At 36.8% G+C, this 17624-nt stretch overlaps 3 protein-coding genes and 1 pseudogene across 3 annotated transcripts; 3 read left to right on the top strand and 1 right to left on the bottom strand.

Moving 5' to 3' along the window:
- Positions 1-12: 12 nt before the first annotated feature.
- LOC119986984 lies at positions 13-3425 on the bottom strand (annotated as a pseudogene).
- Positions 3426-3795: 370 nt separating this feature from the next.
- Positions 3796-6486, top strand: LOC119986629 (40S ribosomal protein S7-like). The gene is made up of 6 exons (XM_038831268.1): positions 3796-3949; positions 4630-4714; positions 4821-4894; positions 4990-5113; positions 5798-5980; positions 6190-6486. Exons 2-6 carry the CDS (start codon positions 4640-4642, stop codon positions 6310-6312), a joined length of 579 nt encoding a protein of 192 aa, XP_038687196.1. The 5' UTR covers positions 3796-3949; positions 4630-4639; the 3' UTR covers positions 6313-6486.
- Positions 6487-7177: 691 nt separating this feature from the next.
- Positions 7178-12890, top strand: LOC119987369 (AMSH-like ubiquitin thioesterase 1). The gene is made up of 14 exons (XM_038832256.1): positions 7178-7577; positions 8422-8486; positions 8668-8743; positions 8836-9006; positions 9277-9371; positions 9607-9712; positions 9802-9848; positions 10016-10409; positions 10629-10718; positions 10800-10862; positions 10948-11022; positions 11561-11623; positions 12259-12311; positions 12394-12890. The coding sequence occupies exons 1-14, from the start codon at positions 7464-7466 to the stop codon at positions 12566-12568; spliced, it is 1587 nt and encodes a 528-aa protein (XP_038688184.1). The 5' UTR covers positions 7178-7463; the 3' UTR covers positions 12569-12890.
- A 2098-nt stretch (positions 12891-14988) lies between these two features.
- LOC119986730 lies at positions 14989-17576 on the top strand. Its single transcript, XM_038831409.1, has one exon. The coding sequence runs from the start codon at positions 15786-15788 to the stop codon at positions 16542-16544; it is 759 nt and encodes a 252-aa protein (XP_038687337.1). The 5' UTR covers positions 14989-15785; the 3' UTR covers positions 16545-17576.
- Positions 17577-17624: the final 48 nt, after the last annotated feature.

The following is a 17624-nucleotide window of genomic DNA, read 5'->3' as shown; positions in this document are numbered from 1 at the left end:
TTTCAAAGGTGCTATCTTGGATTCTTGGCCCTGCAGTTTCGATATATTTGTAGCGGCTTCGGAATAATTTGCCCTAATTGGGCAGAATGAGATAGGAGAATTAGAACTTTTAGTTAAGTACAAAAGATTTACAGAAGATGAAACACTTATCATACTTCATACACACCGGGGATCCTCTAGTCAGTCTGAGTGAAATCTAAAATGGCCCATCCCTCGAAGGACACAAGAGGCTCTCGGATCTTCTAGGCTTGGCACAGTCTGATGGTGCCCATCAGATTTCCCACGCAATGAGATATCAATGTTGTCCGTCATGTACTTCGCTAGTCGCTACCATCAAGGATACCTAAGCACACATTGACTCTATTCTGCAGAACATGTGGTTGACCTAATTATATCATGCCTCCCTATATCATATAATGCAGTTATTTGCAAGAATAAAACCCAAGTGAGCAGAGTACTTAATCCTTAGTTCCTTACACTAATTATTAAGTAGCCCTCTGGAGGGATCTGACACTTTTTGGAGATTATCCACCATTTGCTCCCAATTTGCAAGGATAAAGTTTTGAAGAACTGACTAACGTCTCTAACCGCTCTGCAAATGCATACAGATACAATTATTTAGTTATTACAATCATGGAGATTGAGGATGCTTTAACAAAAACTTGAATCCAAGCACTCCGTCTGATAGTGATAAAAGGATGAAAGGCGGAAGAGGTAGACACTCAGGTGAATAGACAGATGTGAATAGTTGCAGGGAGTACTATCGGATTAAATATGGCTGCTGTAGTAATGAACATTCTAGCGAAAGTATCAGACAGGCTGATGATTATGGTAGGAATATCAGTTTGGTGTAGGAACCAAGGTTCAATACTGGCCACAGGCCATCATAATGTGGTTAGGGAGTACAGTTGGACTAACCCGTTCATTAAGTGACTGATTTCTTAACAAGAACAAGAAAACAAGCAATCCACATAAAACTCATTGCAGACCATCAATATTCCAACATTGTGTATGCATACCTGACAGGGAAGTTAGCTCGCCAGCATATCAGCAATGTTGTAAATGATGTATCTTGGATGAGTCCCAGAGTTGAAATGTCTTTCAGCTGCAACAGTGGGGATTATAGAATCATTAGAATGAGCAAAAAGCACTTTGTAAGAAATGATCTATTATCTTCTCAGTGGCTTTGGAGAGAAACTACTTACAGAAGCAACTAATTCAGTAGATGCTTGTTTTGTGAAGTAGGTATAAGAACTGCCACTATCAAACATGATTCGTCCTACTCTGCTGTCCTGCCCACCCAAACTGAGGAGGCTATTCCCATAAAAGAATAGTATAGTTACATTGGGATTTGAGCGGATCGAGACAGAAGTCTTTGGAGTTATATACTTACATGGTAGGGCTGTTGAGCATAGGGACCGAAGCCATACGCCATTGTGGTACAAAATCATCACCCAAGAACATATATCCACCACCAGCCGCATCAGTTAGAGGGCAATGACCTACCACGTTTTTAATGATCCCACAGCTAGCAAACTGAGAAGGAAGGCTAACTTTGGCCTTGCTAAGTCCGAGGATTCCATCGTTTTTGACAAAGTGTTCAACAGTTGGCATTGCTGATCATAAGCACACCTGGGGAAAGAATCAGAATATGAACATTCTGATTAATTTGCGTATTCAATTCCAGAATATATATGTGGGGAGGGGCAGGGGTGAAATGGTTACCCAAAAACAGCATCTAACTTGGTCGATGATCCGTTTGCAATCTTAAGATGAACCTCATCTCTAGCCAGAACACCTATGGAGGAGCTATGATCTGCATATTCAATCTCATAGTCGCACTGTTGGCTAGTTTCACAATATCCGTCATTTCCATTTAGTTGGAGACAAAATGCATCCTTGTAAGGTACTATGTTTCCTTTCGTCGGCTTGTGCAGAGGACTTGCTCCCTACATCAAATGTCTTCCCCAACCTATACCTTACTTATATTACTAAGAAAAAGGGGCTTACGTTTTTCAGCTGCATCGCACTGCCGCATAAACAAAATCCTCTCTGTCAAATAAATTAGCTATGAAGTAAGGATTTATCATTTTTGGGGCATAGCCGTTTTTGTGAAGCCATTGAAGTATGGGGTGGCTTAGTAACTAAGAATATTATAGTCCAAAATTGAGATGTGAAACAGAGAAAAAAAAAAAAAAGACAGAATTTGCATAATCATAATATTCCAAAATTGAGATGTGAACCAGAGAAAAAAAAGAAGACAATTTGCATAATCAGAGTTGGCTTGGACTAATACAACAAAAACAAACAATCAACAAACAAAGCATAGTAATTGAAACAATAAAGCAAAGCAGATATATTAAGAAAAAGGCAGTAATTGAACACAAACCATCGCGATTCAAACATACCCATCTGCAAACACGTTGCCTCTAACAGGAGAAATAGTGGATGAACCAGCAGCAGCAGCTTTAGAAGAAACCGATTTTATGACCTTGTGGACTCTAATTTGTTCATTGACTGATGCCACCAAATTTTCCCTATCCACATCAACCAACCTCCCCAATTTCATCTCTAAATCCTTCTGTGAATTCTCTCCAACCTCCATCTTGTGGTACAAAGGAAAGATAAAGGACACTGGTTTTTCATCATCTTCACTAGAACCCCTTAATTCTTGAAGGACATTTTGAAACAAAGAGCTGTAGTTTGTAGATCATGAAAGCCAAAAGAGAAATACCCAGAAACCCACCCACTAGCTTTTTAAGGGTTTCCAAAAAGAATCTTCTGTGTGAGAACTGGATTTGAGGGATTGATGGAGGAAAAGTTGTTTGATTTGGGGAATTGGGTTCTTGTTGATGATGGGTTTGTTGAGTCTGTGGGAAACCAGAACCAGAATCATTGTATGTATGGATAGTGAGGGTTTTACCAAGAGAAGGGATCATCTGATGGTGGTAGAGTGATTATAACTAAACCACAAAATTGTTGTTGTGACTGATCAGACTCCATCACTAATATATAAATCTATATACTTCTCTTCTATACATATAGATATGGAAATGATTGTACCAAAAGGAAAAAGATTAAAAGAAAACGCCTTTGTCGCTTCAGAGAAGTACCTTGTTCCTTTGTATCAATGGGGATCTCTCTATGCGACTCACTCTTCTGTTACAAGTCAACTGAAGAGCAGGAAATTGAAGGAGAAATGCTGAAGATGAAGATCCAGGAAGATACATGCAAAATTGCAAATGACAAGTGGAGTGAGACTTTGCACTGGCTGGCGTTCATGAACAGAAGTTTATTCAGCATCAGATGTGCCACTTGTAAGAAAAATAATTTCTTTGGGGCCAATTTTCTGATTTTATTAAAGATGTTGGTTTATATAATCAACATTTTTCATCTGGATAGAAGTTGTTGCAGCCATTTGAGCTTGTGAAAGGAATTTGTTCAGTAATGATAGGAATCCGAGTAACTTGTATCTAAGTTATTCCAGCTATTAAATAGTACATATGCGATTTCATCATTCGTGACACATAAAACCCACAAATTCCCTTGAATTCTCTACCTTCAACTCAACAGTTAACATAATTATGATTCAACTCCTGCAAACTCTTTATACGCGATAATTTTATCTGGGATACATGGGCCTGAATATTGGGCCTCTATTGGGCTTACAGTTTATTGTAGAAGTGGGTCGAGTGGATTTATTACATAACCCATTAGCCTGGCTGAGATGGCAGTAAACTATTCGTTCCCACTTAATAATGAATACTCACGACCGTAGAGAACCTCTAATATACCCGATCATCAGCGTGGCCGTTGATATCATATATATAAAGCAGTTCATCCTCCAAACCCTAGGGTTTCTCTCTCTGGTCTGCACAACATAGTAAGGGAGCGTATTGGCGGCTTCTTCTCTGCTTGCTTGAGACCTTCCCTTCTCGTCTCTCATCAGGTAAATGCTTGAAACCTTAGAAAAGTTAGCTTCTTTTTCTGTTTTCGGTTCTCTTTCTCCCCTTACTGGTATAAAGAGTCTTTTTGTACTGTTACTGCTCTGTGTTTGGTATCTGAGAAAAACGTATACTTTCAATTTTGGAGCTTCAATTTCGTTAAGGTCTGATGTTAATTGTGTAACTATTTGATATACATGGATAGGTTTGTGGCATTCAGGATTTGATAAATCTTAAGACTTAGCTTAATAGACTAACGGTTTTACGGGGTTATACATTATCGTCTCGAATGCTTTGTATCGAAGTCTGCAATCCGCATCGAACTTTGCATTTACAGAACCTGAAATTGATTTTGCTTCATTTCCCACGATTAGAATTTATAACAATTAAGTGGTTCTTTAGATCATTAGATGTATCCGTAGAAAGTAATGTGTCATGTTCGCATGATACCGTTTCCGTTTGATAGGTGAAGGACTGAAGGGAGTTGATTCATTGTATTTTATTTTCTATTGCTCGAAAGAATTTTGGGTGGGAGTTGATGCAATTTTCCTACGAATGATGATATCTTAAGTCTAAATTTCTGTTCTTTTTTCATTTCTTTTTCCGAGTTTTGTCCTCGTATGGCTCAGTTCTCAACAAGACGAGGATTCAGGCTGCCTTATATGTTCTCTAATCTGTTATGCAGGTCTCTGAAGATGTTTTCAGCGCAGAAGAAGATCCGTAAGGATAAGGATGCTGAACCTACTGAATTTGAGGAGTCAGTGGCACAGGTTCTAAGTTCTTGTTGACTTTGCTTTGTCTAATTTACACAAATTTATCCACTGCTTTCTATAAATGCCATGCATGGCTTACTTTTTTCTTTGCCCCTTCACATAGGCACTTTTTGATTTGGAGAATACCAATCAGGAGCTGAAAAGTGATCTCAAGGATCTTTTCATAAATTCAGCAACGTAAGAATGCCTTGGTACTTTTTATGGGTTCAGTTTGGTCTAATTAGCTGATTATCAACACTCACAATGTTTGTGGTATTCAATGTGTGCTGTAGTCAAGTGGATATTCCCGAAAACAAGAAGGCTGTTATTATCCATGTCCCCTACAGATTGAGGAAAGCCTACCGCAAGATTCATACTAGGCTTGTGAGAGAGCTTGAGAAAAAGTTCAGTGGGAAGGTGATTGTGAATTGCTCTTTGTTTTTTTATTAATGTGAGAATTGTTCTTTGTTTATTTTTTCTATTTAATTTTGATTGTTTAAATGAATTCGATCAAAGTGGCGAATTGTAATTTAACTAATATATGATGTTATGATAATAAATTGACTCATTGTAATTTGTTTATTTGCAAGTGAACATCACTGGCTTGTGCTGATATTACATGATTGGGTAGTTATATGTGTTTTGTTGTTCCTGGGTAGTTATCAATGTTAGTGATTTGCATTTTGTTATGTATATACACTGATGCTCATTTTATTTGACTATCAACCAAATTAAAATCCATCAAGGAGCTTTGCGTGTGAAATGTGTCTGTTTCCATTCGATAAAAGAAAAATGAAAAGTTGTTGCTTGGCTGCTCTAATTATTTTGTATCATCTGAGTGTTTTCAATCCTGAACTTTCTTATGATTATTTTGTCAAAATTTTTTCTTCCCTAAGATATGTTTTGGGGTGCTTTCGTTGGATTTTATGCTGAGGTAAGTTTTAGTTGCCTCGTCATTTTAAAATTATCTTTCTTTTCTAGTGTAGCGTCTACCTTAAAATTTTTTTATGGAATCTTACTATTGACCATTGCTCGCTTTCAAGTGCATTATTATTACTGATTTGCAAGCTTGATGTTGTGTTGTTGTTTTCTTACTGCCAGCAAGTAGTCCTGATTGCCACCCGGAGGATAGTGAGGCCTCCAAAGAAAGGTTCAGCTGTTCAACGACCACGCAGCCGTACACTAACTGCTGTGCACGAGGCGATATTGGAGGATGTTGTAATGCCTGCTGAGATTGTTGGAAAGCGTGTTAGATATCGAATTGACGGGTCCAAGATAATGAAGGTAAAATCCATTGTTAGACGACAAATAGGACAATATAAGCAGCAGTAGTTGCTTTACGAATTTCATGTTGTAACTAGCTTACAACACAGGAAATGATCACCTTGGTTCACCTCTGTCAAGTCATTGCTTTGTAATTTTTTGGTCTTCCGTACGACATGATGTATGCTTATTTATATCCTTTCCGCTGCTAATGGTTGTTGGTTTGGCAGGTTTTCCTGGACCAGAAAGAGAAAAACAACACGGATAATAGGCTTGGGACTTTCTCTGCAGTTTACAGGAAACTTACCGGCAAAGATGTTGTGTTTGAGTTTCCTGAGAATGAGGCGGCCTAGATGTCCATCGGCAATAGCAGCACCCCTTAGACATGGGGTTTCTTTGAACTCTTGAATGTGAACTTCATAAAATTTTGGCTTTGATGAGTTTGTTTCTGATAGCAGATAACATCTTAAGATGGATTTCATATTTTTCAATTTGATCTAATTTATGTTGGATGCTATTTCTAGTCAGTTCTCCCTTTTTTTCCTGGTCATTGAGAATGTTTGTCGTCACCAATACTTTTTCTTGTTGCCTTTTGAATCTTAAAACATCTGCTGAAACAACATATTTCATTGGTTGTCTCCTCCAATTGAGAGTGTGAACTTCAGCCATCTATGATTTTTTTTTACGAACAACATACAAACTTGCATCCTTATAAGCTAACCTTAACTCCGGCACTGCAACGGTTAGATCTATACGCACATAAATTTTCTTAAATTTTCTATTTTTTTATGTAAGGATTTACATTTTATGTAAATTTTAAGTTTTCGAAAATTCATAGTGTGGTTATAAGTGTTACATTTTTTTATGTAAGGATTTACATTTTTTATATATTTTTTGTGATAATCAAGAATAACACCATACAATAAATTGAGTCAATGCCCAAAAGCATAACCACAAATATATTATTTATGGGAGAATCGAACTAGAAACCTTTTCAATCGGCGAATCCATACTATTGTTGAATTGCTTCTAGTGAAAATTGAATTAAGGACCTTCCGAATCAGATTCACCGTTAACCTACCTATCACCCATTACTTCATTTTTTTTATAGGGAATTTTTTTTTGAGGATTTTTTAATAGGGAATTAGGATGTACATATATTTGTGTGTGCATATTTAATTATTTATTGTGTGTAGCTAACAAAGTTTGATGTGTAAAGTTGGAAAGTAGGGGATTAATTTCCAAACATCCAAACAGATTTTGAGGTAGGTTGGATTTGGCTTATTTGCCCTTACGGGATACTGGAATGACATTCTCGTTTGTATCGTGTCCTCTCTCTCAAGCCCGAGACGCCATTGACGACGACGACCTCTCCTCGAGGACTTGGCTCCGTGCTATCAACCCCTGAGTGCGACCAGCTTCACCGATCAGACAGGTAACAGGATATGTTCTTTTGGCTGATGAGAAAGTAGAAAGAGAAGGAGGAAAGCTCAAGCCACAATCGATGAGGTCTTCTTCTGATAAGATCAATATCGCAGCAAGTGCTCAGAAACTCGATGTCGATCATCGGATCTCTCTCCGAATCTACTATCGGATTGCTGATAATATTCTCAGACAGGTTACGATCTCTTTTATATTTTATTTATGCCTGAAATTGTCAGTCTTGATTAGGGTTTTAATGTGTATTTGTAATTTTGTGTTTTTTTACCTAAACTTTGAGCTCATACTGTTGCCAGTGCACAGTATGAGTGGTTGTTATCGAGTTCTTCTAGCTCGGTTTTGATTTAGAGGTGAATTGAAGGAGAGTCATGTTTCTTTAATAAGATATGGATCGCTTGGTGTTCTGCAGTAGTTTTTTTTTTTTCTTTTTTAAAGAAAAAAGGATTGCAAGGCCGATGCCGTGACTGTATAATTTATCAAATTCATGGTTGATTTGTTTTGTTTTCGTGAATATGATGATCCCTTTGGAAATTGCTAACAATGTGGCATGTGATGTTAAGATCTTTTATCATATTTTGAGGTTCCTGGTGCATTTTGCTGAATGATGTGTAAGGGATTCTAAGTGTAATTAATCAACAGATGTTAGGAATTATCCTGTGAGTGTTAATGGGATGCTCTGAATGTGCTTGAAGGAAGATTCTTGAATCCAAGCTGCAATTGAATTTGATGACTATTCACACGAGTCAATTTCCTTTTGTTTTCATGTTGATATGTATTAGTATTGCCCTTGAAATGTGTCTTTTCTTTCTTAGTTTTGGATCTGGATTTGGATACCTTTTTTTTCAAATGCATTAACAAAATGTCTTAGGGATATGAATTCTGAGTTGTGCACTTGTGCCTTTGGGATCTCTTTCCGCTTTGTAATCTTAATTGAGTTATCAATTAAACATTTGTTCCTTGTTGCTTAATGAATCTCCTATTTTGAATGACTATTTAGTTACTGATAACTTTTTACCCTTCAGGCTGACATATTTAGAAGTGAGAAGAATATCATTGATCTATACGTCATGCTTTTAAGGTTTTCAAGGTATGAATTAAAGTAGCAGTTTTTCATATTTTTCAACTGATTATCTAAGTTCGAATTTTGGCTGATTCATACAAAAGCACGGTTTGCAAGGAATTTGGACAGTATAAACTTCCTTTTAATTTGCCTCATTTTCCCTTCGAAAAGGAATGACACGATACTCCTTATCTTTTTTTGCTTTCAGTTTAGTCTCAGAGACAATACCACGTCATCGAGATTACGGATCATCTTTACCAAGCAAAAAGGTTTATTTGAAAAAGGTATCTTTGTTTAATCTTTTTATTGTTTTTTTAATGGAAACTGTATCTTATTTCAAGGTGTGGGCTCATTTGATTTTATATTCTTCTTGTAGAAATTGCTGAACGCTTTGAGTGAGCTTGAGGATTTGAAGCCAGTAGTGCAGCAGAAGATCAATGAATTAGACAGAAAACACACACAACAAGCAAACGGGTTGGGCTATCGGCACCAAAATGATTCATTGGAATGGCCTTATGTCAAAAAGCAAAGCTATAATGTGACAAAGGTATCATACTTGATGGATGTCATTGTTTTTCTTTTTTTTAAATTTATTTATTAATTTGTTCAGTAACTTCACTTATGCTTTACTGATTTTTCTATGAAGCTGCGTTGACTAATGGTGAAAATGTCTAGAATATATAGTTAGGATAATATGTTGATATGCCCATCTATTTTGCTTAAGCTGTTGTTTCACTTTTATTGAATTTTTTTGTTTTGTGTACATAACATGTTAAACTTGATTGCATTCAAAAAAATATTATGTTAAACTTGACAGTCTGTGGGACCAGCTGCTCGAGATTTGGCTTATCAAGGTCCACGAACTCAACAAATTCTGCTCTCTAGGCCAGTTGATGATCAACTTCGCAGACTGTAAGTTATCATTTTTAAGGTTCTTACGTTGCAGTCAGAGTTCAAACATGAATTAGCTTGTGTTGCTAGTCCACCTCTGATGTTGTTCATGCCGTCTCACTTTTCTTAGTTAATTACAATCATTTACAGAGTTTAGTGCATGTGTCAAAGGGGTTGGTTGACTTTAATTATGCCTAGCAACCTTTGCTGTCTGTGAGTAGAGTAGCTTGTTTTAATTGTTTCTTGTTTCCTGCAGATCTCTAAACTTCGTACGTCCAACGGCGGAAACTCTTTCGAGACATTCTATTTTTGGTCCAAATGGGCTTAGTGGTCAGTGGCAGCCACCCAAGAGTGATGCAGTGGTATGGTATTATAGACCAATAAAAAAATTTCTTATAGTTCTTTCATCTTTGTCATGCAATCATTTTTGATCTTTCTCCCGTGAATGCAGGTTAGATATCCAAGCAGCATAGACCTGAGTCCTATTAAGATCCCAAGGTTAGATTCTGAGCACCGGCAATTGCTGTTTTCTTTTTTGTCGCTCCTGAGCTTCACAAGACATAGTAGTTTTATATTCTATTTTATTTTGAATTTTCTTCTTTATGTTTTATATTTGAAATTAATGGTTGTGGATTTATTTTATGTGTGGTTTTTAATGGGAGCAGCTTGGCACATCCTTTAGAGAATGGGCTTAAACTGAAAAATGACAATAGCAATTCAGAAACTGACAGCTTACAGCAGTCCCTAGATTGCGGAATATCAGTAGAGCAAGATTGTACCAAAACAGAACCTGAAAGACCATGTCTGGAATCAAGCTTGAACCTTAATAATGATGGTCAAGTGCAACATGTTGAGGAACCTGCCATGATTACCTTCGAAACAGTGGAAACCCCAGTTCACACAAATCTTATCAGACAGCCCTCTCCTCCACCAATACTTGCAGAGGTGCAAGATTTAATCCCTGCAATGACTTCCCAAGTTACTGAAGCAGAATATAAAATGGAGAATCCTGTGGCAGATGAGATTCTTCGTGCTGAAGCTCCTCTACAACTTCACATTGTCAGTTTCTCTACTATCTCTCTCCCCCCACCCCTCCTCCTCCCCCCTCTTCAAGGTTTAATGGGTGTTGTCGTTGTCCTCCCACTCTCACTCCAATCTCTTTCCCCCATTGCTAATATTTTAGTCAAGATTTTTTGTGATGAGCAAATCTTTTTAAAGTCAATTCTATGTCTCACCTGTCGTCTCATGTACCAAGCTTTACTTTACTTCTCCTTTCAGTCAACCGTATTAATGGAGAACTTCATGAAGCTGGCAAAGTCGAATACTGATAAGAATTTAGAAACTTGTGGTATCCTTGCGGGCTCACTTGTAAGTTCTGAAAACTAAAAACCACTGTATTTATGTTGATAATCTTAAAATGCTAATGGATCATATATTTATGCTTTGCAGAAGAATAGAAAATTTTGTGTGACAGCTCTCATTATTCCAAAGCAAGAATCCACATCAGATTCGGTATGATATGTTTCACTTTGGATGAGCAGTCTATAGTTATTATGTCAAGGTTCCTTAACAGGTCTTTAAACTCCTTGCCCAACAGTGTCAGGCGACAAATGAAGAAGAAATATTCGAAGTGCAGGATAAGAAATCTCTTTTCCCGCTTGGTTGGATACATGTGAGTACTTTATGGTGCGATTACTGTTGTATACTACGGTTTGCTCTCTCATAATTTTTATTTTTATATTTCATTATTTATGAAATCAATCGTCCATTTGCTCCGTTTGCTTTTTATATTTTAGTTAAGTTCTTGTCTTTTTGTTGTTTACTTTACTACCGTGCTGGTTTCATGGTGTGGCCATATGTGTTGGTGAAATCTTATAATAGTATTTATTTTATCGTATGCCCAGTGTATGAATTATATGTTATCATCTGTGCTGCTGAACCAGAAAGGTAAAAGGGAACGAAAACAAAGATAAGCAAATTGAAAAGAAAAAGAACTTAATGAATTTAAGAAATGCATACCTGCCTCTTTTATTTTGAGAAATTATTCATCGGTAGTTCCAGTATGTTTATTTGAGGTGGTTGTCTTATTCTAATTATGAAGTTCATTAATGATCATCAAAGCTTAATTATATCTTGTTCCGCACCTGATCTTCAAATTCAAAATTTATTTTCTTCTGATTGATTAATATTTCACCCTTGTGCAATTACAGACGCACCCTACACAATCTTGTTTCATGTCGTCTATAGATGTTCATACCCATTACTCATATCAGGTTTGTGGCTCTTTCCATTACCATATACAGCAATAGGAAGAAAATTTTGGTTGTTGCAAAGCAATGTCCTGAATGGATTCTCATGTTTTTGCTGAGTTCTAAAGTAGTTAGCTTGGTCAGCATGATGGTAGCTATCTTTCTTTTTCTTATTTGTTTTTCTAGCTCTTGCCTGGCAATCGCATCATTATTAAATCTGAAGGTTAAGGCACTGATTGGTAGGGCTGTTACTGGGTGTTGGCAAGCATTCCAATAGAATTATTGAATTAAGGTCATTATTCTTTTGGAACGCTACCAAACTCTTCCCTCCCCAACAGCCGCAAATCCCTGCTAAGTGTAGCCTAAAGCATAAACTGTTTTAAGACTAGGCAATGGCATGAAAGGAAGACCAGTATAAATGAGTAGGATACATATGCTTGAGTGAAAATGTCACTACATATAGGATTTCCCTTGGATCCTGTTCTGTCTGAGTTTTGGCAGAAAAGAGTGACTGTTTTTTACAGACAATTGTTAGTGGGATTGATGGATCCCCTATGGTGGGAATGACACCCTTTGCACTCAAAGAGTTTAGGCTACCTGCAAACCTTTGATGTTATTTATTCTTGATGCAATTAAGTTAATTAACATCGTTTTTTCAGATTATGTTGCCAGAAGCTGTCGCAATTGTCATGGCACCAAAAGATAGTTCAAGGTAACTGCTGATCCCGTCATGAATTTTTTCAAATTGCCCTATGGTTTTAGATTGACTAATCTCAAGTTATTGGAATATGCAGAACGCATGGCATTTTTCGGTTGACAACACCAGGCGGCATGTCAGTCATTAGACATTGTCAGCAACGTGGCTTTCATCCACATGACCAACCTCCAGATGGGGGGCCTATTTACAAGGCCGGTACAGATGTGTATATGAATCCCAACCTGAAATTTGATGTCATTGATCTTCGGTAAAACTCAACTGTTCAGTTTGGATGGCTAATGTTTTATCGATCCAATTGTTCATACATGATGCTTCAACAATGATTTGCTTCCCATTGAGAGCTTATTTGAGGAAGATAAAATTACCCCTGTATATGAACGAGAACTTTTTTGTTTTGTATTGTATGCTTTTCGGTTTTCACTAATCGGTTGCCAATCATCTGTAGTGAAAAACCGTATCTGCAGTAAAAAGCTTTGTTTTCTTGTGATTCATGTTGACAGAAGAGACTTCTTGTCCGTCACAGGATCTGAAATATTTTCATGGTTTTCCCTTAATCAGTTGGACTCTTCGACTCTTTATTGTCTTGCATTTACATATTAGTCCATTTGTGGGACTAACTGTGGTCAGAAAATCTACATTTTTCTGAAGTCTCTCAACCCCTCTGCTCCCTTTGGCCCTCCTACCATAGCATCTGCAACTGTGAACACCACAACCCCTAGAGATGGAATGCTCCAACTGTCACTTAAGAACTTCATGTGGAGGATGATGATTTCACAAATCTATGCATCTCTTGCTTACATCCTTGATTGCACCGACTACCTATATATCTATCTATATAATTCCTCATCTGAAGATGCTAAGTGGGTCCTCTTACAAAGTAGTGGGTGAGGGGGCCATGTTGATTGTTGAGGCTAAGATCAAGCATTGCAAGCCAAGACTTTCTTGTCAGAATTATGAAGAAAAGATGAGCAGTCTGGACAAAATAATGTTAGCAAAATGCAAGTGGACAAATATGGATTACATGTCCAGGTAGAGAGTGTGTGGTACAAGACTTGCTGTTGTGTCTATGTGGGTGGGGTTGATATATTACTATATATTTGAGCTGGACCCTATACACCATGCCTTCTTATAACTTGCCAATAAAGCTAAATATCCAATATTCTAGTCTTCTTTTCAAGAAGAAAGATTGTTTCTTTTAGTGTAAGTTATGCTTGTTACCACATTGAAAGGTGTAGATTCTGATGGGTGCGGGGGGGTTGTTGAAAATGAAGTCATTGCCTCCCACTTGTCTTCCCCTTTTGATGTTATTGGAAACCTTATCTACAATGAAAACAAACCTAAATTATCACACATAGATTTTAGGACTAATAAATCTTTTTTGCCTAAACTCGGACAGAATGGGCCGTGTACACAATTTATCGACGGATAAGTTGAGCCGAGACTCACTGCGAAACTAAGCGGGGATAGATCCCACTGAGGATCGAATCATGGAAACCCAGCAGGCGTATGCCTTTGGCCGAAACTGATAACGCGAAATTAAATGGGGATAGATCCCACTGAGGATCGAATCATAGAAACTCTGCAAGCATACGCATTTGACCAAAGCCAATAATCAGTTGGACTACTAAATCATCTTTTAACAAAACCAATTAAGTTGTAATAAACATTATATTTATATACATATACACATAAATAAATGGTACATCCAATTCAATAATGAATTTGTCAACATATTGCAAAAAGAAGATGGATGTCATGTCTGCAAAATGAAGAGCAAGTAAAACAATCTTTGTCAAAAGACTTGGGAGTGTTTTCAACTAATCCCAACATTAGCTTTGTGTTATTTAGTTGACAAAGGACAAGTCTACATATTATTTACCAAGTATAATTACATGTCATAAGATTTTTCTACAAAAAGTACCTATTTATTAGGGCACAAATTAAAATTAGGAGGGAGATACATGCACATAAGCCAAAAGACATTATTAATTAGTTGCTTATGATAGGCAAATATATGATTACAAAACATAAAACCCATTTTATTTTTGTCAGTTTTGAACACACTAGATTACAAAATACACTGGGATGTGTCACTGATATGACCTGTTTGAAGTACTCTCCTTCAATAACTCAAGGTTTATAGTCATGGAACCCTCCAAAGATTTCCATCCAAAAAACTCAATGAGATGGGCAGGAGCAAATATTGTTGTACAAACAGGACATATTCACAAAAGCAATGCATTATTGTACCTTTCTTTGCCAAAAATGTGTTGGAAAAAGTTGATAACCATATTTGTCCAAGAAATTTACAGAAGTTAAACCATATAACAGGTATTCATCTAATTGGATCTAAGAGCAAAAAATCATAATTAAACCCTAATCGAACAACAAACAACTGATAATTTCCAACCGGACCCCCTACGTTTGGCCTAGTTGAATAAACATATTTTTCAAAAAAAAAAACAAATTTGACACATAGAGAATCAATGTTTATGAGCTAAGACATGTTTGTAACTCTGAAAATGAACCACCTACTCTACTCTATCAGCAAGAAATGTTCAAACACAGAAAGATGCAAGAAGAATTGTTCTTTCACCTAAAAAACGAAAAAGAAAGAAAGTTGGAACGTTGAAAAGGAATAAATGTTTCTTCAGTAGTTAGGATGGCTTCTTCAAAAGTCAATTATATCACATATAGTAGGTAATTTTGCTGTGTCATACATACTCAAAGAAAAAAAAAATAATGATAAAAGTTGCAGACTCTACTTCCTTCTCTAATAAGGACAGTCATTCATACAAAGTCTTTTGAACGATTCTTGTTTCGAAAATAATAAAGATTTTAACAATTGGTATCCCAATTATTCTAGCTGCTGAATTGGACACATAGGATTCAAGTGAATTTGTGCGATTCAAATGTTCGACATGATGCACATGAAATCCCGTACAACTCAACAACTAGGATAACTGAGATACCAATTGTTGGGATCCCTATCATTACTGTTCTTGTTTTGTGTCCTTTCACATCCATATATATGATTCCTTCTAATTTTCTTCCAACACTTTCTCATTGCCTCTGATAAAAGGTTTTCTTTTCCAAATTCATGGTATAAAGGGCTCCACTTTCTTGTCTTGTCTTTACAATTCCCAAAGTTTCTCACACAAAAAAACCATTATTTACAGCCTTCACTTAGCTTATGTGTAGGGATCTTCTCTTCCTCTCTTTGTTGTTCTTCTCTCTAACTGTAGCAGACAACTCCCTCTGCAACATTTCAGAGAAGAAAATTCCTTCTGTGATCCTTGGATATTCCTTTAATCACTTATGCTACCTTAAACCTTGAAAAAAGCTGCCTTTCTTTCTGTCCTTCAATTCCCACAAAAATTATGTGCAGCACTGTTTATATTTGACCATTTTTGGAGCTTTTTCTTTGTTCTCCAAGTTGTAAACTACCCTGAAAAAGGAAGGCAAATTATGTGCTCGGAGACGAGTCCTCGGATCTCTTTCTCTCAAGATCTTGGCCAGGAAGATGATGCATCAATTGAACAAGTTGTGTCTCGAAGGGACTTATCGCTATTGGACTCGAATTCTGATTTTGAGTTCAGCATTTGCAGCAACTTTGATCATGATTCTTCATTGGCAGATGAACTTTTCTTGAATGGAATGATCCTTCCTGTTCAAGTTCAAGACAGAGTTTCTGCTCCTAAACAAGCCCAGCAACACAAACACAATATTACTCCTCTTCTTTCACTACCTCCTCTTCCTAGTTCTTCTAGTTCTGAAAATTCAAGGAAGGAAAGCATGAAAGAATTCCCTTTTCCAAGCTCTGATTTGGATGAAAAGTCTCAGTCCAATAATAAGTCTTTTTGGGGTTTCAAGAGAAGCAGTAGTCTCAATTGTGATATTAAGAGGAGCTTAATTCGTTCATTGCCTCTTCTATCGCGAAGCAACTCAACTGGTTCGGTTCCTAATCCGAAACAAACAACATTGAAGGACATACAAAGGCAGAATCAGCAAAAGCAACAACTGACAGCAAAGTCATCATCATCATCTTCTCCTGCTGCTGCTACTTATATATACCCTCTATCACAAAAGCCTCCTCTTAAGAAAAATCATGGCAACAGGATTCGTATTAGTCCTTTGTTGAATGTACTTCCTCCTTCCATTCCTAGAGGAACTGGAAGTTTCCTTGGTTTGGGGTTTTTGTATAAAGATAAGAAGAACAAGAAGTGATCGGTGCTTCACTGCTTTCAATTTATCTTACTGTAAAGTTAGAGATCTTGTAGATTCATACATGTTAATCATTCATGGCTAGTCTCATTCTGATAATCTTTCTGGTATCTTTCATTTTATGGGTCTGTTATGCTTCATTCAAAAGCAACTTGTCTTTGATTAGGTTAATGTGGACATGGGAGATTGCCTCTTGTTCTGGCAACTTTTTCTTCCTATTGTTTGAAGCTAAGACAATGATATTAGCTTCAGCTTTCCATTTAAACTACTAAAACTAGTTTATTATGGCATTAATTGCAGCTACCCATCTGCATTTTGGTTTTATGATAAAGATATGTTTAAATTTCTCAAATTAAAACCACTTGGGTGATAGCCTAGTTGGTGAATCTCTCTAGGGTCAAATCGTATGAACTCAGGAGGTCTTGAATTCGATTCCCACTAGGAGCAATACCCTTATGACCACACGTTTGACTTTGACCAAACTTACCATTTCATTAGGTGGAAAACTTCTGTGGGCATGGGCCTCACTACCCGAGTTAGGCCGATATTGGAGAAAATCTCGAATTAGGGTTTAGGGTTTGGTTTAGCCAAGATTTGTTATTTGCCTCATTTGGAGCACTTTCCATATTAAGGTTGCATTAGTTAGGCTTTGATTGCCTTTTCTGGATAAACAAACTAAACTGCACTATAATCATTGTTTTTATGTCTCATACCAGACCAAACCCAGCAAGTAAGGCCAGTTTAGATTATGTCATCTGTTTTCTCATTTTAGCTAAACAACTCTACATCATTTAGTTCTTAAGTTCATATGTGGATTCTGGATACAGCTGTCTTACGAATCCCAACATTTTTTTGTCCCACTATCCCAAATGATGAGATGGACACACGATTTCATAATATAATGTGTGGCCAACGATTTCACATCAATTATGTACGTTCATCACAACATTTAAGATCTAAAACAAAAAACATTGAGATGCTTTGTATTTTCATTATGGATACGGTCTCAACCAGTTTAGGAATTCTTGTTGGATATGATTTTCTGTGATTCTCAAAATGAGAATTGAATTTGATATATTAACT

This window comes from Tripterygium wilfordii, chromosome 20 (genome assembly GCF_013401445.1).
Source record: "Tripterygium wilfordii isolate XIE 37 chromosome 20, ASM1340144v1, whole genome shotgun sequence".
NCBI lineage: Eukaryota > Viridiplantae > Streptophyta > Magnoliopsida > Celastrales > Celastraceae > Tripterygium > Tripterygium wilfordii.
This window is presented reverse-complemented; position numbering and strand designations above follow the sequence as displayed.

Coding starts and splice junctions, on each gene's coding strand:
- LOC119986629 (XM_038831268.1), top strand. CDS start 4,640: ATGTTTTCAGCGCAGAAGAAGATCCGTAAGGATAAGGATGCTGAACCT. Junction 5,114..5,797: donor AGAAAAAGTTCAGTGGGAAG/GTGATTGTGAAT, acceptor TCTTACTGCCAG/CAAGTAGTCCTGATTGCCAC. Junction 5,981..6,189: donor ACGGGTCCAAGATAATGAAG/GTAAAATCCATT, acceptor TTGGTTTGGCAG/GTTTTCCTGGACCAGAAAGA.
- LOC119987369 (XM_038832256.1), top strand. CDS start 7,464: ATGAGGTCTTCTTCTGATAAGATCAATATCGCAGCAAGTGCTCAGAAA. Junction 7,578..8,421: donor CTGATAATATTCTCAGACAG/GTTACGATCTCT, acceptor TTTACCCTTCAG/GCTGACATATTTAGAAGTGA. Junction 9,372..9,606: donor GATGATCAACTTCGCAGACT/GTAAGTTATCAT, acceptor TGTTTCCTGCAG/ATCTCTAAACTTCGTACGTC.
- LOC119986730 (XM_038831409.1), top strand. CDS start 15,786: ATGTGCTCGGAGACGAGTCCTCGGATCTCTTTCTCTCAAGATCTTGGC.